At 47.2% G+C, this 18,534-nt stretch overlaps 1 protein-coding gene across 1 annotated transcript; it reads left to right on the forward strand.

Moving 5' to 3' along the window:
* Positions 1-8,716: 8,716 nt before the first annotated feature.
* B3GNT9 (UDP-GlcNAc:betaGal beta-1,3-N-acetylglucosaminyltransferase 9) lies at positions 8,717-12,954 on the forward strand. Its single transcript, XM_051629282.1, has 2 exons — positions 8,717-8,779; positions 9,801-12,954. The coding sequence occupies exon 2, from the start codon at positions 9,865-9,867 to the stop codon at positions 11,128-11,130; it is 1,266 nt and encodes a 421-aa protein (XP_051485242.1). The 5' UTR covers positions 8,717-8,779; positions 9,801-9,864; the 3' UTR covers positions 11,131-12,954.
* Positions 12,955-18,534: the final 5,580 nt, after the last annotated feature.

The following is an 18,534-nucleotide window of genomic DNA, read 5'->3' on the forward strand; positions in this document are numbered from 1 at the left end:
CCCACAGCCATCATCTGCTTCCTTATGGAGGAGAAATGAAAAATATAGCCTGGGACTGCTGCTGAGGAGATGGATAAAAGTACCTTGGGTTGGTGCAGGGAAAAGTGTGAAGCTGGGTGACAATGATGGCTGAGGCTCCCAATCAGCTGCACTGCTCAGGGAGGAGCTGTTCTGTTTCAGGCAGCTGGAGACCAGGAGGAAAAGGCTTTCCCAGCCTGGAGCACCTGAATTCAGGGCCTGGTGGCTGCTCATCAGGAACCCATCCACGTGACAGCTCTTCAGGGGAACCTTGTGTTCAATAAAGCAAAACGTTTGGGCTGAAATTACAAACACAAGAAAAAAAGCACAGAGACTTAGAGAACAAAGCCTTTTTACATTATGTTGAAAATATAGTTGGGTGAAAGCAACAGAATAGATCAACACCTGCTTTTAGGACAAGTTCACTGCAAATGAAAAGCTTTGCACACTAGTGGGGCTGTGGTCTGGGCCTTTGTTAGAGGGATGAGGGTCATTCTTTCCATTGCAGAGACAGGAAACACTACGGCTGCAGATGGGTAGCAATGGCAATTTAGCTTGGGCTCCCAATAAAAATGTTTTAATTTTTAACTAATTCAAATTAAATGGGGGGGGGAAATAAAAATGGGTGGGTTATGGTTTGTTTTTTTGTTTTGGTATTCAGTGTTTTGGGAGGTTTGGGAGGGACACACGTGCAGCCTCCGCACGGCTCAGCTCCCACCTCCTGCCAGCATTTCCCTTATCAGGACACAAACCACCCAGCCCCCAAAGTGGATTTTCCTTCTGAGCTGAACCCAGCCAACCTCAAGGCTTTTTTGGAGATAAATAATCACGAGGGGATTAAAAATAATAATCATAATCAAGCCAAAGTCGGGGGGGTGGGATTGGAAGAAAAATGAGCACGTTTCCTATTGAAGAATGTTACAGTAAAAAAAAAATACAGGCTTTTTTGTGGTTGTTACTTTTAACTGGTTAAAAGAGAAGACTTGCTGGAGTTGGCCTTCAGTCCCTCAGCACCTCCATCCCTGCCTTGTCCCCCCCAGGCCCACGGGGCCCAGCAGTGCTGGAACCATCTGCGCTCCCCAGCCCGCCGATCACGTGTCAGCCCTTGGAAGCAGATCCAGCTCCGTCCCCCGGTGCTGTGACTCCTTCCACCAGGCTCCAGCCAGCAAGTGTGTGTGAGGAGGAAGCCTGGGGGCTTCCCTCAGCCCCCCCTGGCACACACACACACCCCCCTCTCACGGGCACAGGAGCACTGGGAATTTCACTGGGGTCCAACACGAAGCCGGGCCGGAGCGCGGGGGGACGAGGGCGGCTGCGCTCGGCGAGGATTTCCTTGGTTTCTCTGGAAGGCTGAGGAATGTCTCACACTAACTACATCCAGATGTGCCTACTTGGCAGCCCGTTGCTGAGACATTACCGAGGGGACACAGGATCTGTGCTACCAAATGGGATGTAAGTATCTGTTATGTATGTTTGATCGGGGTGGGTTGGGGCGGGTAAGGCAGCGAGCAGCGGGAACGGGAGTCTGTCCTTCCTGATTCCTGATTCCTTTCCCTGCAACCCGTGGCTTTTCTTTTTGCCCTGTTGCAGCAAGCAACCTGGACTGTGGTTGTTAACAGGCAGCAGGGGTGGCTACAGGCTCTGAACGTGCAGTCTCCAGCCCTGCTACCTCTGCTCCATACTTTGCTTCCCAAGGAACTTTCTTTGTGTGTTTGAGGTTGTTTTTACAGAAGAAAGGTTGGGGTTTCTTTAGAGAACACCTCTGGTGCTGCAAGCTGGGGTTTCTTCTCGACCATGAATGTATTCCAGTGGTGGCACGTTACATTTACAAGCCACTCCTTGTCAGGAAAAGGACATGAACCTTCCCCATGTCACACTCTGGTGTGCTTTCAGCAAAACGTGGGAACGTTCAAGCTCTCTAGCGTTGCAAAGAGAGAGGGAGTTGAGTCACAGGGAAACGAGTAGGTATTGATCCCGTTTTTTAACAGCCTCGGGGTGGATTCTGATCAATTTATGCCTTGGGTATCATCCTGGAAATGAGTGGGGCAAGTCAGCATGTACTTCCTCTCCTGTTCAGGTCGGGGTGTAACGATAAGTCCATGCTAATGAACTGTTAATTGCTGGATTTGGGGGCACGTCGGGTTCATGTTGTATCAGATCAGAAGAGGGTCTGGGAGCTGAAGAGGCAGTGAGCACTGCAGCCTGGGGAAGGCTGGCAAAAGAGGGTGGCTGTGTCAGTGGGGCTGTTTCTTACCCCTCCATGAGCCTGCAGGGCTTTTTTCTCCCCCTGGGGCCCAGGGAGATGAACACTTGCAAGAAGAGAGAGGGCAAGTTCCTCACCCTGCACTCGGCTGCTCCCAGAGGGGCCTGTCTCCCTCAAGCACTCCTGGTGTGAACTGAGCTGCTGCTGGGCTCTCCATAATTCTGAAAATCACACCTCCTACACCCAAACCTGCATCTGGATTTTAGAAAAGTACCTCTCAAGGCTGCTATGCCTGCAGAAGGTAACTGTGTGTTACCTTCTCCTGCCTTGCAGGCAGCTGAACATCCCACTAGAGATGTGGTGCTGCCCTGAGGAGCAGCTCGAGTTTTCCCTTTGCTGGGGCCTGCCACGGCATGACCAACAGCAACATGGTCCTACACAGGCACTGCTGATGGCAAGTCCTGCCCTGAAAGGGCTGGGGAAACATCCTGCACTGCCTAAACAACAGCAGAGCTGCAGCCCCCAAACTGTGTGTGCCAGGGACTCACCCGTGGGCAACAGGAGGAGCAGTGCAGGCAGCTGGTGTTCCTGGAGGTGGTGGGGATGGTGGTGCAGGCAGCTGGTGTTCCTGGAGGTGGTGGGGATGGTGGTGCAGGCAGCTGGTGTTCCTGGAGGTGGTGGGGATGCCCAGGTCACTGGGGCTCCATGCACAACTGCTGCTGCCTTCTGCTACAGTTCCAAGCCATTCCCCACTGGGAATGGTGCAAGTTCCTTTTTGGGACCCCTGTACACAAGAGCATCCCCCTCCAGCCTTGCACAGCATTTCAGCTTGTGTCCTTCATAAAACCTTCACTGGCTGGGGTGAAAGCTGCCCAGAGACAGCCACAGCAGCCACTTGCAAGCAGCTGTCTAACGTGTGGCTGGCACTGGGAAGGTGAGGCTGGCAGGGACACGGGGAGAGACTGTGATAAAATGTGACCATCCAGCTGGGAAGCTGATGCAACCCTGTATTTCAGGACTGGGGCAAAGAGAGGGTTAAAAAAGGCACCCTGTCCTGCAACAGCAGGGATCTCATCCGCTCCTTTACACTGGCCTGAAAAGCAGCTCCAACAGGAAAGTTGGAAAGGGCCTCTGGAGCAGGGCCTGCATGTCTGTGCAGTGATTCCACCAACACAGCTTGTGCCTCCAGGTGCTGCAACACAAGCAGCAGCAGTGACACTGTGCTGGGGACACTGTGCCCAGCTGTGATGGTGGCCCTGGCCAGCAGTGTCCCAGCAGCACTGTGCTGTGTGGAGGAGCACCATGAGCCTCTGCCTCACCATCCCAGCTCCTGGGAAAGCTCTCTTAATACACTCAGCTAATTAAACCCTACAGCCTATTCTCACAGTTTCTTTATAGACTTCCAAACTTCCAAGCAGCTGAATGAAATGGGCTCTTTTTTTTTTTTTTTCCTGCTAAGGCAGCTCAGGGATTGTTTTGGTTACTTCATTTTTCTGGGGCTTTGCCCTAACCAATGTGCCAAAGGGCAGCTCTTGTATTTCAGCCTGCCCTGTCTTCTAGTCAAGATGATCAAATCATCCATGGCTTTGTGATCCTATAGCTCCAAATGAGACCTCTCCACAAACACCCTGTCATGCAGAGGAGAAATTGTCTGGCACCAAAACCACTTGAAGCATAAACTTTGATGACTTGTATTGACTTTCCCTGGGGGAATCCAAACCAGAGAAACAAAAGCAAAAAAGAAACCATGCAGGAATAAAACTTGTGACATGACACCCAAACGTGGAAAGGAACAAAGTCAAACATGGAGATATTTTTTTCCCCTTTCAAACACTCCAAAACCAGCTGAAACAGTTAAAACTGAGTTGTTTCATCAATGTTTTTGTGGGGCAGAACTAACCCAGCACTGGAAGGTGACTGTGGGTACAAGGAACCCAGACAACCACACAATGCAACATTCAGACAAGTTTTTGCCTGCACAAGACCCACGCTGAGATAACTCAGCTGAGAGTCTGCAACCTTGGCCCAGAGTGCTTCACATCAGGTCTCCTACAAGGGGAAGGGAAGGATGGCAGCCCAGCATGGCTTGAAGGGAGCAAAGCAAGGGATCCCTGTGCAAAGAAGAGCTACTGGTGGCTGGGCAGGCAGCAGTGCAGTTAAACTGAATGTCCTGGACAAAGCTAACCTGTGCACGTGGATTTTACACAGCCCCAGCTGCAGGATAGGCACAGGGTATGTTGTTGTGGTTGCTGGTGGGATCTTGAACAGGGTCAGGAGGAGGCAGAGGAACAGCAGCACAAGGTGAAGAGGGGCATGGGAGCTTGATTTGCTCTTGTTGAGTGAAGCAGGGTGGGAAAACTGAGGCAGAAAAGGGACACATGGAGCTCCCCACAGCAGGCCAGAGCCTGGGTCTCAGCTTCCAGCATTGGGTGTTACAACTCAGCTTTGTTCTTATGAAAGGTATTCAACCAACATGAAATGAAAACCAACATCCAAAACCTGAAGCTTCAAAGCACTCCCCAGCTACCCAGAATTTTTCAAGTTCTCCTGAGGATGGCAAAAAACTCCTTGAAGTGACCAGTGCTGGATTCCCAGCACTTTCTTTAGCTCATTTTACAGAGAAACAGACCAGACATCTCCATCAGCAACCACAGCCCCACACACTGCATGGCCTCACACAATGTATGCAGCCCCTGCATTGCCCAACCCAAACCTACCAGTGGCAGCTTCAGGAGTGAGGATGGGAGCCAGGAGAGAGCTGGAAACTCTTCTCAGCAAGTTGATCCAGGGACAACCCACAGCTGTGCTTGGTGGGGACAGATGCTCCCATAAGCTGTGCTGGGACAAGCATGCAGCAGAGCTCTTTGCTGTGCTTTTCACCCTTTTTCTTGGTGTAGAGGAACATTTTCAGCTTGCTTTGCTATCACAGCTGCTTTTCCCAAGGCCGGGTGGGTTGAATAACCACTCCTCAAGGCACAAAGCAACATCCCAGAATCACCAAGGCTCTTGGCTGAATTCAGAGGCAGGATCCAGAGGCTCTTCCCCAGCTGGGCCCATGTGAGCAGAAGTGCCAAGTGATGGAGACATGACAGCTGCTGCAAAAGAAGGACATTTCCAGGATGAGCTCAAGGCTTCACGTCATTCAACTGGGAATGAAGAACTAGCAACTTAAAATAAAAAAAAAACACTAACCACAACTAAAATTTAAAAAAATCATCATTAAATTGCTCTTACTGCAGCACTCCTTGGCTGTATTTCAGAAGCCTCCTCTCAAATAAATGAAAACCAGGCTGAGGGCTGGGCCCTCTGCCCGAGCGTGCAGCAGTGCAGGTCAGGTTCCCTGCCTGGATGCTCACCAGGGAGCCATGCCCAGCTCTGACCACTTCCAGCTTTTGAGCATTTTGTGGCCATGCAGGCTGTGGACTCCTTGGTCCTTGCAGCACATTCCCTACATATGGGCTCCCTTTGTTGCCACCTCATGGATATGGGACTGCTCAGCTTCTTCCCCTTGTCCCGCCATCCCATTCAGACCTGCTCGAGCTGGACTCAAGAGCCCTACTATGGCCATCCCTGGGTAGCCAACACAAAGCAGGACAACTACCTGTTTTTCCAAGCTTGGAGCAGCTCTGGCAGCTAAGCCCACATTCCCCAAGGCCCCAGGCTCCATTTCACAGGTTGGATGGATGGAGATCCCCCAGGGCACGTAGGAAGCAGGGGCACATCCACCTTGGATGTGGACGTGCAGTGAGATGCTGTGCTGAGAAACCCTCTGCTGTGCTCACATCTCTCTTGTTTGGCATCAAATATTTTCTGCTGGCTTTGACAGCCCTGTAATGTTTTTTTCTCCCCTGGTGTCGAGGTGGATGAATAATCTTTTTGGCTTTAAGACACACTGGAGTGTCAGCCAGAATCATCAATCCCTCTGAATTCAAAAACAGGACAGCTTTTCCCACAACAACACCCATGGATAGAGTTCTCACCTGTGTAATAAACAAAGGTTTTTCCTTCAAAAGAAGGGGAATATCTATCAAAGTCTGCAAAATCCATATAATTCAATCAGGGAATCACTTCAAGGGTTGGGTGGAAGCTTCTTTTGAAAATGAGATGTCTGTATTCAGCACCGACCTGTTCTATTTCAGCATGACAATCGTTATTTCAGATCCTTTTCTTTCAATAAATGAAAACACAGAAGAAAATTCAGGCTATCAGCCCAGGCTTGTAACAATCTAGGGGGTTTCTTGGCTTTTCCAAGGGTGCTCATTGCCAGATTCTGAGATGCTGGCAGGATAAATCTGTAAGTCACGGAAATGACAAGTTTCACGACACACACATTTTATTCCAAACCCTCGCCAACAAAATGAAACACAGGAAAGGGCCAGGACTTTCATCCAGCTCCTTAATTACCATCTGGAGCCTGGCAGCTAAAATAAGATCAAACTTCTGCATTTAAAAAAAAAAGTACATTAAAAAAATGCTATGATAGTGAGGAAAGAGATGAGACAATCGTGATCCATCCCACCAGGGGCTCCACATCTCCTGCTTGCTCTGGAGAGCACAGAGCAGGGCTGTGCAGCACCTCAGTTGTAGAGTCCTAGACTGGTTTGGGTTGGAAGGGACCTTCAAGATCATCTAGTTCCAACCCCCTGCATGGGCAGGGACACCTCCCACCAGCCCAGGTTGCTCCAAGCCCCATCCAACCTGCCCTTCAACACTGCCAGGGATGGGGCAGCCACAGCTTCCCTGGGCAACCTGGGCCAGGCTCTCACCACCCTCACACCAAAGAATTTCCTCCTCATGTCCAACCTAAATCTCCCTCTTCCAGTTTTAATCCATTCCCCCTTGTCCTCTTGTTGTCCTGACAACACTCTCACTACAAGCCCTTGTCAAAAGCCCCTCCCCAGCTTCCCTGCCAATAATGTGTATCCCACCACACCAGAAGGAGCAAAACCACCTCCATTTTAGTTCTCACAAGCTTTTTGCAACAGGGTCCTTATTTTCAGCATCTCAACAGCACCGAGCAGAAATTCTTACTCACAATGGGCAGAAGAGGGAGAGACTCTCTCAGTCTGGGTGTTTTGGGACCACTTTCTCACACCCTGGAGCTTGCCTTCAAAATTACTGAAGGCAAGAGGAGGGAAAGCCTGCTGGGAACCATGTCTGGAAAGATGAAAGGATGATTTAGCACAGAGCTGAAACACAGCAGAGCACCACAAGCAGGACATGCCAAGGGTAATTTGCACACGACAGATGTAAAATGCAAACTAACACCCTATGTGTGTTAAAAGAGCCTGTTTCATGAGGCTGAAAAGAGTTCTGAGCCAAGTCATGTGGCAGGAACAGCATAAGCAGAAAACAGCTTCTAACTACAAGCATTTTAACAACAATTTATGCAAGGACAGTGAGAATTCTACAATCCTGGTATGTCTACCAAAGCTATGCTGGTTCAAATATCTGCCCAGCCTAGAAGAGAAGGGAAAAGTCCAGTAAAAAAAGCCAACAAATTGAGAAAACCTCAGCAACCTCTATCAGAGGCCAGAAAATAGTGAGAAAGGAGGCCTGAGGCAAAAAAGCCTGGTCATCAGGACAAGGAGGAAGTGATTTTGAACCCACTGGGAATGCAAAGAGCCTTAGCAAGGCACGGATAAGCCTTTTGCTAAAATAGTTTCCAGTCATACTGGAGACAAAGCAGCTGAGGTCAGTAAATATTTTGGAGCTGCACTTGGGAAAAAGATAGCAGACAGCACAGGATGATGAAATACTCTCCATTTCAACAGTAACATGGAGATGCAATGGACTGGTAATGAGAAAGCAAAATGTTTTTAAATTATGAGGTTCAAGCAATGTGCATCTAAGAATTTGAAAGGGGCTGGCCAAAAAATAATCAATAAATTACCAATTGGCTTATTAATCTTGCTTTTTTATTGGTCTTGAAATATTGCCTAGATCCCACAGGGTCTGGAGGTCACGTTGTGCCACTGTTTTGACACTTCATAACTACAGACTCCTCAGTCTGATTTTGATCTTCCAAAAGATAATGGCTGATACAAAATGGATGGTGAATGGACACGGGGTGGGTGATGCAATCTGTGGCAGGGAAGCAGGATTTGCTGCAAACAGATGCCACTGGAGTAAAGCAGGTCCTGCTTCAACTCATCCTCATGTTGGATGACAATTATTACCAACCTCATTGCTGCCCAGTAGGTGTTTGAGTCAGTAAAGAGGCTACAGGGCTTGACTGTGTGGACTATCTAGCAGGGATGAGAGGACCTGCCTTTGCTGGAGCTACACGTGCCCAGCTCTCTCCCTGAGCCATGGTTCCATGCTGCTTTCTGCCTTCTTACATTTCATTCTTTTCTTTTAAATATATATTTCTATTTCTCTTTGCAGGTGAAGAACAGATCAAATGAGGCAGATCTCTGGGAAAGCTGTAAGTGAGGAATCAAATCTTGTATTTCAAAAGGCAGCTTCATCTCTGACACTGGACTAAGACATCCTTGACACCAGGCTCTGCCTTGCTTCAGTGTACTGGGATTTATTTGCCCACCTCTTGCTTACCAGGTAGGGTGATTCAGCAGAGGCCAAACACCCCTGTCCCTCCTGACCTTATTAATGGAAATTCTTTATAATGCTTTCATATTTTATAAAGATTACTGGCAGCAGAAGGGCCCTCTGTGCATCCATGTGCCTGCCTAATGCATTCATTTTGAAGGCACAAATCAGAGTTGGTTTAGGAGAGCTGGCTCTGCATGCAGGGAAATGTCAGCAACATGCTCCTGCTGGACAGGCTGGCCTTCCCCAGCCAGCTCTGTGCCTTCCCATTTCTACCCAAAAAGGGCAGGAGCAGCAAGAAACAGTCAATAAGTTAAAAAAAAATAATAAAATTAAACCCCTAATTATTTATGGAAGAATGGCATTGTTCATCATTTTTCACCCTGCTTTTCCCAAAGCAGTGAAATCTCTGATATCATCATAGAGTCCCAGACTGGTTTGGGTGGGAAGGGACCTTCAAGATCATCCAGTCCCAACCCCCCTGCATGGGCAAGGACACCTCCCACCAGCCCAGGTTGCTCCAAGCCCCATCCAACCTGCCCTTCAACACTGCCAGGGATGGGGCAGCCACAGCTTCCCTGGGCAACCTGGGCCAGGCTCTCACCACCCTCACACCAAAGAATTTCCTCCTCATGTCCAACCTAAATCCCCCTCTTCCAGTTTTAATCCATTCCCCCTTGTCCTCTCTCTACAAAAGGTGATCCTAGAATCATAGAACGGTCAGGGTTGGAAGTGACCTCTGGAGATCAAGTCCCACCCCTTGCCAGAACAGAGAGTGGTGTGGGAGGAAGGGCTGATTTCACCTTGTGCTCAGGGAGTGGTTTTCAGGATGATGGATGGGGGCACTATGATCAGTGTTAGGTTTGTGACCCATGTGCCTTTTGGCACGTTCCTTAAAGTGTCTCAGAGTTTCCATGAGCGAAATGCACTTTGCAGCTGGTTTTTTCAACTGGTGTTTCAGTCGGTCTTGCCTGTGTGCTTTGAAGGTGCTGAGTGCCCCTTGCTGACCAGGCTGTGTGTTTCTTGACAGATGGACATTGGTGCCCAGCAGATCACACCCAGCTTTTAACAAGCCCAGAAACACCACGGAGACAATGAGAGTTCGTCTCAAAGGGGATGCCATCTGTACCCTCTTCCTGCTGGTAGCTCTCTGCTCTGTACTCTACTCCCAGCTGGAACATTTAGTCCCAGCAGGAAACAAGGAGCCAAGGCAGAAGAAGCTTTCAGTAACACCAAAAATACTCTCTGACCCCAGAGCACCTTGGAGATCGATGCCAGCAGAGGCAATGGTACCCAGGCCCCAAGTAACTCCTCGTGTCAGACAGCCAGAAGTGGCCAACAAGGTCCAAACCACAACTCCACCCCTGGTGACCGACTCTGCTTTCAACTTCAAGAGCTATCTCCTAAACAAGGATAAAAGGAACTTCCATCTCCTCATTAACCAGCCCAAGAAATGCAGGAAAACACCCAGAGGTCCCTTTCTGCTCATTGCTATCAAATCAGTAGTTGAAGACTTTGACAGACGTGAGATTGTCCGGAAAACTTGGGGCAGGGAGGGGCTGGTGAATGGGGAGCAGATCCAGCGAGTGTTCCTCCTGGGAACACCAAAGAACAGGACAGTGCTGGCAACATGGGAGACCCTGATCCACCAGGAGAGTCAGACATACCATGACATTTTACTCTGGGACTTCATGGACACTTTCTTCAACCTGACCCTGAAGGAGATCCACTTCCTGAGCTGGGCTGCCGAATTCTGCCACAACGTGAAGTTCATCTTTAAAGGTGACGCCGACGTTTTTGTCAACGTCGAGAACATTGTTGACTTCCTTGAGAGACATGACCCCACTGAAGACCTCTTTGTTGGGGACATCATCTACAACGCCCGCCCCATCCGTGCCCGGAAGAGCAAATACTACATCCCAGAGACCATGTATGGGCTAAGCATCTATCCAGCCTATGCAGGAGGAGGAGGGTTTTTGCTGTCCAGCTGCACCATGAGGAAGCTCTCCAGGGCTTGCAGAGAGGTGGAACTCTTCCCCATTGATGATGTCTTTTTGGGTATGTGCTTACAGAGAATCAACCTCAAACCCATTCTGCATGAAGGATTCAAGACCTTTGGCATTGTCAAGCCTTCTGCTGCCCCACACCTGCAGACCTTTGATCCCTGCTTTTACAAAGATCTCATGGTAGTTCACAGTCTGAAAGTGGCTGAGATCTGGCTCATGTGGAACCTGCTCCACAGCCCACGTCTTTCCTGTACTCAGAAGAAGCAAGTGAAGAAGCCTTTCCAATGGAAAAATAAAGCTCAAGGAACAACTCAGGCCTCACCCCACAGCAGAAACACCCAACAAACCAGCTAAGAAAGGGAACCTGGAACCAAATGAACCACCTTTAGAAGTAGACTATTTTAGCACATCTTACTTACAACATGAAGACAACAAACTACTGCAGGAGTTTGCCAAAATTCCACATTTGCACACACATGCCATGTAGGTCCTTCTCCATTAATGAGTCCAAATATCCATAACAGTATATCTAATTTATTATTATTTATTAGAATTACAGTAGTGCTTAGTGGGCCAGTGTGTAAAAGCAGATTGCAAGGAGATTTTTCAGCCTTGTTAGCAAGTGTGAGAAATGAAAGCCAGAGGGTAAGAGATGATGCCAAGGAGCACAAGGATTGTTGTCAACTTGACTCAGATTCATTGAGAATTGACCAAACTACAGTAAACAAAGAAAAATCAAGTCACCTTAGTGTATGTTCAAATCAAACCCCTGCTGCCTGCTTGGCTCTCTGTAGGTCTCACAAGGGAGAAGAGAACAACTAAGAGCTATTGAAATGGGGTCCTATGTGTTGCAGATAGGATGGACAAGAAGTTGGTTGAGCAAAGGACAGGTAGACAAATGGGAAGGGCAGATTTCCAAAGGGAAAGTACAAGAAGAACTTTGAGTTGATCCCTCCGAGTCTTGATTTGTCATTATTTATAGCAACCCCTCAGCTCAAATATGTTCCACTGATACACTCAGGGGACCAGTTTTGGGCACTTTCATGAACTCAGGCTCTCCACACTATGCCAACTGGTACTCAGTGAAAATCCCAAATCTTCCAACAATATCTAATCTCCCTCCCCATCTAACGCAGATCTTCAGAAGGTTGGCATCTGGAGACATCCTTTGGCCTTCACTTGTGAGGGCAAAAGCACACAGAGCTGCTTTTTTTGGGAGCTTCCACAAGCCAAAGGAAAACTTGTCAATGGACTGGGCTGGTTTCTGCAGCCCTTGATGCTCTTGCCTGGCACACAGTCAGCTGCAAAGAGCAGCCAAGACTTGTCCTACTGCTGTGGGTGCCACGTGAAGGGAGAAAGTATCTTCAGACAAAAGGGCTTCAGAAGAAAAGCCTTTACTCAATTTATTGCAAGACAGCAAAACCACACAGCAATCTTTCTGCTGGGCTTTCCAATTTTCAGCCTGTAGCTTTTTAAGTATTTTAAGCATCAGACAAGAACACTGGATTGCTTAGTTTTTCAAAGAACAGTCAACACTTTGAAGCATTTTCTTTTTTTTCCAGCAGCACCATCTTCTCCTTGGACATCAAATGGTAATATTTTCCCTCCTCAACAAAACTCCTACCCATCAAAGAACCCCAATGCCATTCCTCCTCAGGAGGGCATGTACACACAGCTTCAAAAGAAACTACAATCACCCATAAGTGTCCAGAAGTTGCTTTCCCTTCAGCAGAGCCTGCAGCACAGCTGCATTTCACATCTGGCTATAACTTTCCTCCCACCCAGCAGCAGCCTGGGCTCAGCACTCCTATTAACTACCCATGACATGGAGCAAACCAAGCTGGTAGTATCTATTGGTAGACTGTTAACAAGTCTTACATGTTACCTTCATCATCAGAGTTTAAGCCTTTCAATAATGTATTTCCAAGGAAAGCTCAGCTGCACAGAATTCAGAAGTCCCTGTGTTGACTTGGGATATTTTCAGGGTGCAATCCTGAAACACAAAATGCTTGTGTCAGCTTTACAAGGAGCTCTGGGGGGTGTGGAAATAAGCCAGGGCCCTGTTGGTGGGAGCAAACTAGTCCTGCCCCTGTCTGCTAACCTGTGGGATAGGGATGTATTTATGAGCTTGTCCAGAAATGTATTACCTGGGATTAGTTCACACTGTGGGAAATTATTTATATCATCATTAAAAGCCAGCATGCAGACATGCCTCTAGTGGTCAGAGTGAGTCTGTTGAGTACATCTGCACACACCTCCTAAGACTAACACCACATGTATTTTTCAGGAAGACAGCAACATGACAAATACATTATTCATTCTTTTGGATAACCTGGTAAATCTTTCCCTATCCTGGACTTAATTTAATGGTCACGATAGAAAAACAAACACCTTGTGATTTCCTACCAGGCAGCTAGGCAGGTTCAGCAGTCCTTAAGATATTTCTTCTAAGCTTGGAGATGCACAGAGATTGGCTCCTCCCTCTGTCATGTCTTCAGATCTGCAATCATGATCCTCCATTCATGAGTGCATTTTGCCTCAGATCCAAGTTGTTGTTCAGCATCCACCTAGGCCAAAACATACCCTGATGGCTAGCAGAAACACAACCAGAGCAAACTATTTATTCCATTATCTTAGTCTGTGGAATAGACAATTTTCTTTTAACTAAGGAATATTAAATCTAGTGGCTATTATTGAAAGACACATCTGCTTTTGTTCATCAGCCTCTGTGGCATGGCCCGTTTGACCTGGTTTTAAAAGTTTCCATTTGCTTCTGCAGTTGAGCTGAAGTTTACAGACCCCAGATGTGAGCACTGGGGAAATGCTGGAGGGCAGGGCTGCACCTCCTGCAGTTTAGGAGAAGTTCTCCTTACTGCCACAGCAGGCAAAAAGTTGTTTACTTCACCCAAGCTGGAGATGGCTTCCTAGAAGATGGGGAGGTCTTTTCAGAAAATCTTAAAACTCTAGGTGTGTGTAAGAACTGGCAGGAAGGACCCTCCACTAACCTTTCTGATGCATCTGAGAAAACCAAACCCATCCATTTCAGAATGAAATACTGGGCAGCTCTTAACTGGCTAATTCACTGCACCAGTCAGGGGTTTGTTACAAAGCCTTGCTCAGCAGGTTGTTTTGTGACTACCCCATGATGAGAAAAGAAAACATAAAAACATCCCGAGTTCCAGTAGTAGCAAGGAAAGCAAGCAGACTTGGAGACAGATGTCAACATCTGAAGCTACTACAGAACAGTAGGTTTTATTGAATCCCAGGGATCCCAACAGACTCAAATTTTGTTCCTACTGTGCATAAGTAGCCAGATTTGGTCATTACAACGAGCAGAGCTGGCCTGAACCACACATTCAGCACCTCTGAATCCATCTCTGAACACGTCAACTGGTAGTGAATGCCAAGACCCATCAGTCCATCAGCCACCACTGACCTAGACATCATAAAAAAGAAAGCCAAAGACAGCTCTGAAGCAACTGAGTGTTAAAAGACTCTGCTTCCTGTCTACAGTTTTGTGATTCATCTTTCTACTGCAGGTTCTCAAAGCAAACCTCAACTGCAAAAATCAAACAGTGCAAAACAGTTGGACAGCTCAGAAAATCCTCACTAAATATTAGCACTGAGAACATTCCCTAGAGAGTAAAGACCACCACTTCTAAATCCAACCTTCCCATCATTTTCCAGGCTTATGGTCAGTACAGAAACCATGCTGAGAAAGGAGAGAGGAAACCAAATCCCAAAGGATTGAGTGCATTTAGGTCCCTCCAAGAGCAGCAAACAGCTCCCTCCAAGTCCTGACCAGCCCAAATCTCTTCTCCAGTTCAACCAAACCCAGCTCATGGACCTTCTCTTTCCTTCTCTTTCCCAAGCTCAGTGCTGAGACCAGGAAAAAACCACAAATATCACAGGTTTGCAGTGACTGCCTTTTCCCCAGGGGGGCTGACTGAGCTAGGTTGGGAATAAAATTGTGATATTAAAACAAATGCTCTCAGAAGCCTTAGAAACAGGGGGTAGGGAAAGGGTGAAACACCTTTAGTAGCCTCTGTATTTACAGAAGCAGCAGAGCTACCCAGGAAGGAACAGGGCAAACCCCAGACTTCAGGGCTTTGGTTTTTCTGAGACCAGTGGAGGTGAAAAGGGAATGCAGTGGTTCAGGCTGTTCTGATTATTTAGCTGATTAGACAGCACACTGCATAATCATGCAGGGTTGGGGTTCTTTTTTGTGATTGGTGTTTAAAATAAAGGTGTCTCTGAAGGGTACTAATCCTGGAATGAAATTTATGTACTAAGTGGAATACGTAGCATAGGTGTGAAACATGAAGGCACTTAAAAACAGCTTCCAAATTGCAATATGAAGTACTTTAAAAGAACCAAACTGAAATTTAAAGGGGAATTAATAAGCGTATGAGAGAAAAAAGGTTATGTTAAAGTACTGCAGGCTGGTCCAGAACAAGTTACTGTCACAACAATATCCCACACTGCAGTAAATTTCCTACTCTGCAAACTCCAGCTTACCTTTCCTGCTGTTTCAAGCAGTCAGCATTCCCAGATGATGGAAAGGAATGATTTTGCCTGCTGGAAAAAGACACATCCCCACAAACAAAACAAAAGCCTCGGAGATAAGGTTTGGCAGATAAAGCATTTAAACAGTGACCTTAACTTCAGCTGAAATTCACCCAGGTGAAGAGCATGGTATTTGAGTTCAGCCTGAAGCCTCCAAGTAACACACATTCCCTGCAAAAACCAATCCCTTGGTAGGTGCAGCTCTCACTCAGTGAGCTGGTTATACCCTGGCCTTGAGCAAAGCCCCCTACTTCATTCATGAACTTCCAATCCTATTTTAATGCCCAAGAGTTGTATCTTCAGTAAGTCACATGTTTTATTTCCCCTTATTTTGCTTCAACCTTAATTTATCTCCAAAACATCCTGGGCCATACCTTAGAGGAAAAAAAAACCCAAACCATAACCACAACTAATATGTAATTTATGAACTCCCTAAACATCCAGTGATGTGCTTATGTGGCTACATGTGCTTGGTCAGGTTGTGTCTGACACAATCAGCCCCAGAGGGCCTTCGTGTTGGTGCCATCAAGATGAAGTGGGTAAAACAACAAAGAAATGTGTTTATGGGACAAAAGTTGACATGAAACAATTGTATCTGCCGAGCTAGCATGGAATCATGTTCTTTGCATCACCACACCAAAAACCACTCCGAACTCAAAGAGGTGCAAAACACAACCAGCCCACGTGAAATTCTGCCCTATCAGACATCTTGGTCCTTGCCTGGACACCCTGAAGCCAGCAGAGAGCTACAGCTTGGACATCTCTTTCCAAGTTCAGAGCCACACACGTGCAGATTTACTCTTCCATACATTTGGAGCCACCAAACACAAACCCCAGCAGAAGTTCAGCTCAGCAGAGTAACTAACAGGCTCTAACAAGGTGCAGAAAGTCAATGTGAAGGGGGTGTCAGCATCTTTGGATTCCATTTGGAAAACACCAGCTGGTGTCTAACCTCCAGCCAGCCCCTGATAACAATGGATCATTATCCTGCTGTAATGCTGAGATGTAGGAAAGACTGTTTATTTTTTTAAGCAGGTTTGCTGGGAATTCTGGAACGTGAATGATCACAAGAAGATGAATCAGTTCTCACACACCACCCTGGTACTGTTTCAGAAAAAAGAGAATATAATCTGTTTAGAATTAGAGGTGTGATGGCTCCTGGCAACAGAAAATTGGGTTTTCTTGACAGGAATTGCACTTTTGGGAACAGTGGGTTCTAGTATTACCCAGCAGCACTGCTCTATATAGCACTGCCTGTAATACAGGAGCCCAGGGACTGCTTGTGGGCCTGAAAAGTACAGGAAGAAGCAGCAGCTTCCCCTCCAAAAAGAAGAGCACAACAATCAGTTTTATTAAGTGCAAACAAGTGTAATGCTGTGAAAGACACTGCAATATTCAAGTTAAGCAGACACACACACAGACTCCTAATTTCTATACAAAGGAAAAAGGCACACATCAAAATAGGGTCACAGGTACTGTGTGTTTTATTAAAAATGCAACTGTACTTCATGTCATGTCAAACAGTTTCATCATGTGAAACCAAAATGATGGACCCAATGTCCATGCTGCCAACCTGCAGGACCTGTAGCAAACCATACCTAAGCCTAACAAGGGCACCTGCTGAGATGGGACCTGACACAACCCAAACCTCTTGGTTTCTTTGGGAGGGGAAGGTGGTGCAGCCTGCCCAGCTGGCCTGGCACACTGCTGCAAGAACAACTTCTGGCTCAAACAGCCTTGTCCCAGTCCCTCCTTCCTGCCACACTGCCACCTTCACCTTCTCCCCCAGAGCTCCTCTATGCCCTATTCCTTCCTTCTCTTCATCCTGATGATTCAAAACTGCTATCAGTTCTCCCACCCAGGCTTAACCAGCTCATTCCAGCAAGTCCTTAAGGCTCCAGACCAGCTCCCCTAATGCATCAGCACAGGAACAGCTTGGCTTGGCTTACTCCAAACAGCAGCAAACGAATGAAAACATCTCAGAGGAGCAAGCTATGCACAGCTGCAGTCACAAAGGAAGGGCCAGGAAAGCCAAAATTGCTGCTCCACATGACCTCCCTGTGCCCTTCTTCAGCCTTGCCTCTGCCCAGAGCCAAATGCTCTGCACCCAGCCCAGCAGCAGCAGCCAAGATGCAAAGCTGCCTTTAATTTTTGTCTGTTACAGAGGAACTTTCCAAGATGAAGGGACTGGCCTAGAGGAGCATCTGGGCTGTTAAGAGAGCACATTTCATGATCTACATTGTTTGATTTGCTTTGACTCACCAGAACTTTACAAGTGGAGATGGGAGCCAGTGAAGCTGTCAGATACCTTTGGTTAGCTGCTGACATCCTGTCCCAAGCCTGGAGGTGCCTGCTACAGCAGCTGGCCTGACCTCACACTCCTGGAGAGTTTCAACTCATAAGCCTGGGAGCAGGATACTGGTAGCTGTCAAGAATTTATCTCCTCCTGTAGCTAATCTGGAGCCTTTACTAGAAAAGGATTAATTAAAATTAAATCATTAGCAGGATAGCTGTCATCTTTTAGCAACAAGCAGAAGCATGCATGCCACCTCAATTCAGAGGTGATAAAACTCTCCAAGAGCACAGGGAGCCCAGGTCATTTTATATTCCAGGACTGAAGGATGCTAGAGGAGGCAGAGCTGAGTGCTCTACCCTTCTGCAGCCAGTGCAGGAGCAACGTGAATGGCAACAGGAGTCTCATTCCTTATGCCCTGCATCACCTCCAGGAGAACTGGACTTCCAGTGCTTCTTCACCCAAGTTCCTTAGGGCAAAAGAAAGCAGACTTCATGTTTGCTTCTTTTACAGCAGACATTTCTTCCATTCTGCTGTACAATATTCTAACTCTTTGAAGCCTGATGGATTTCAATGATACCCACAGGGTGACAATCACATTTTTGAACACAATACAGAAGCCACAGTGTTATTTACCATGCTTTAAAGATGTTCTTTCTCCTCTTCAGGGCAACAGTTTCTACTAGGCTTCCATGTATCTACTAGGACACAGGCTGCAAAATTATGTTAGTTTTCATACTGCTTCTTCAGAGAACACACTGTCATGGCTGTAAATGAGGAACACTGGTCAGGTACTTAAAACATAATGTCTAAAAGACAGTAAAATAAAAGGACTAATTGGTAAGAAAAAAAAAGCAAAACCATCCATGATTTTATTACAAAAACACCCAGCAACTGTA

The sequence above is a fragment of the Apus apus genome, chromosome 11 (genome assembly GCF_020740795.1).
Source record: "Apus apus isolate bApuApu2 chromosome 11, bApuApu2.pri.cur, whole genome shotgun sequence".
Classification (NCBI taxonomy): Eukaryota; Metazoa; Chordata; class Aves; order Apodiformes; family Apodidae; genus Apus; species Apus apus.

Bases quoted from the DNA above. Each gene is read 5' to 3' on its own strand.
- B3GNT9 (XM_051629282.1), top strand. From the start codon at position 9,865: ATGAGAGTTCGTCTCAAAGGGGATGCCATCTGTACCCTCTTCCTGCTG.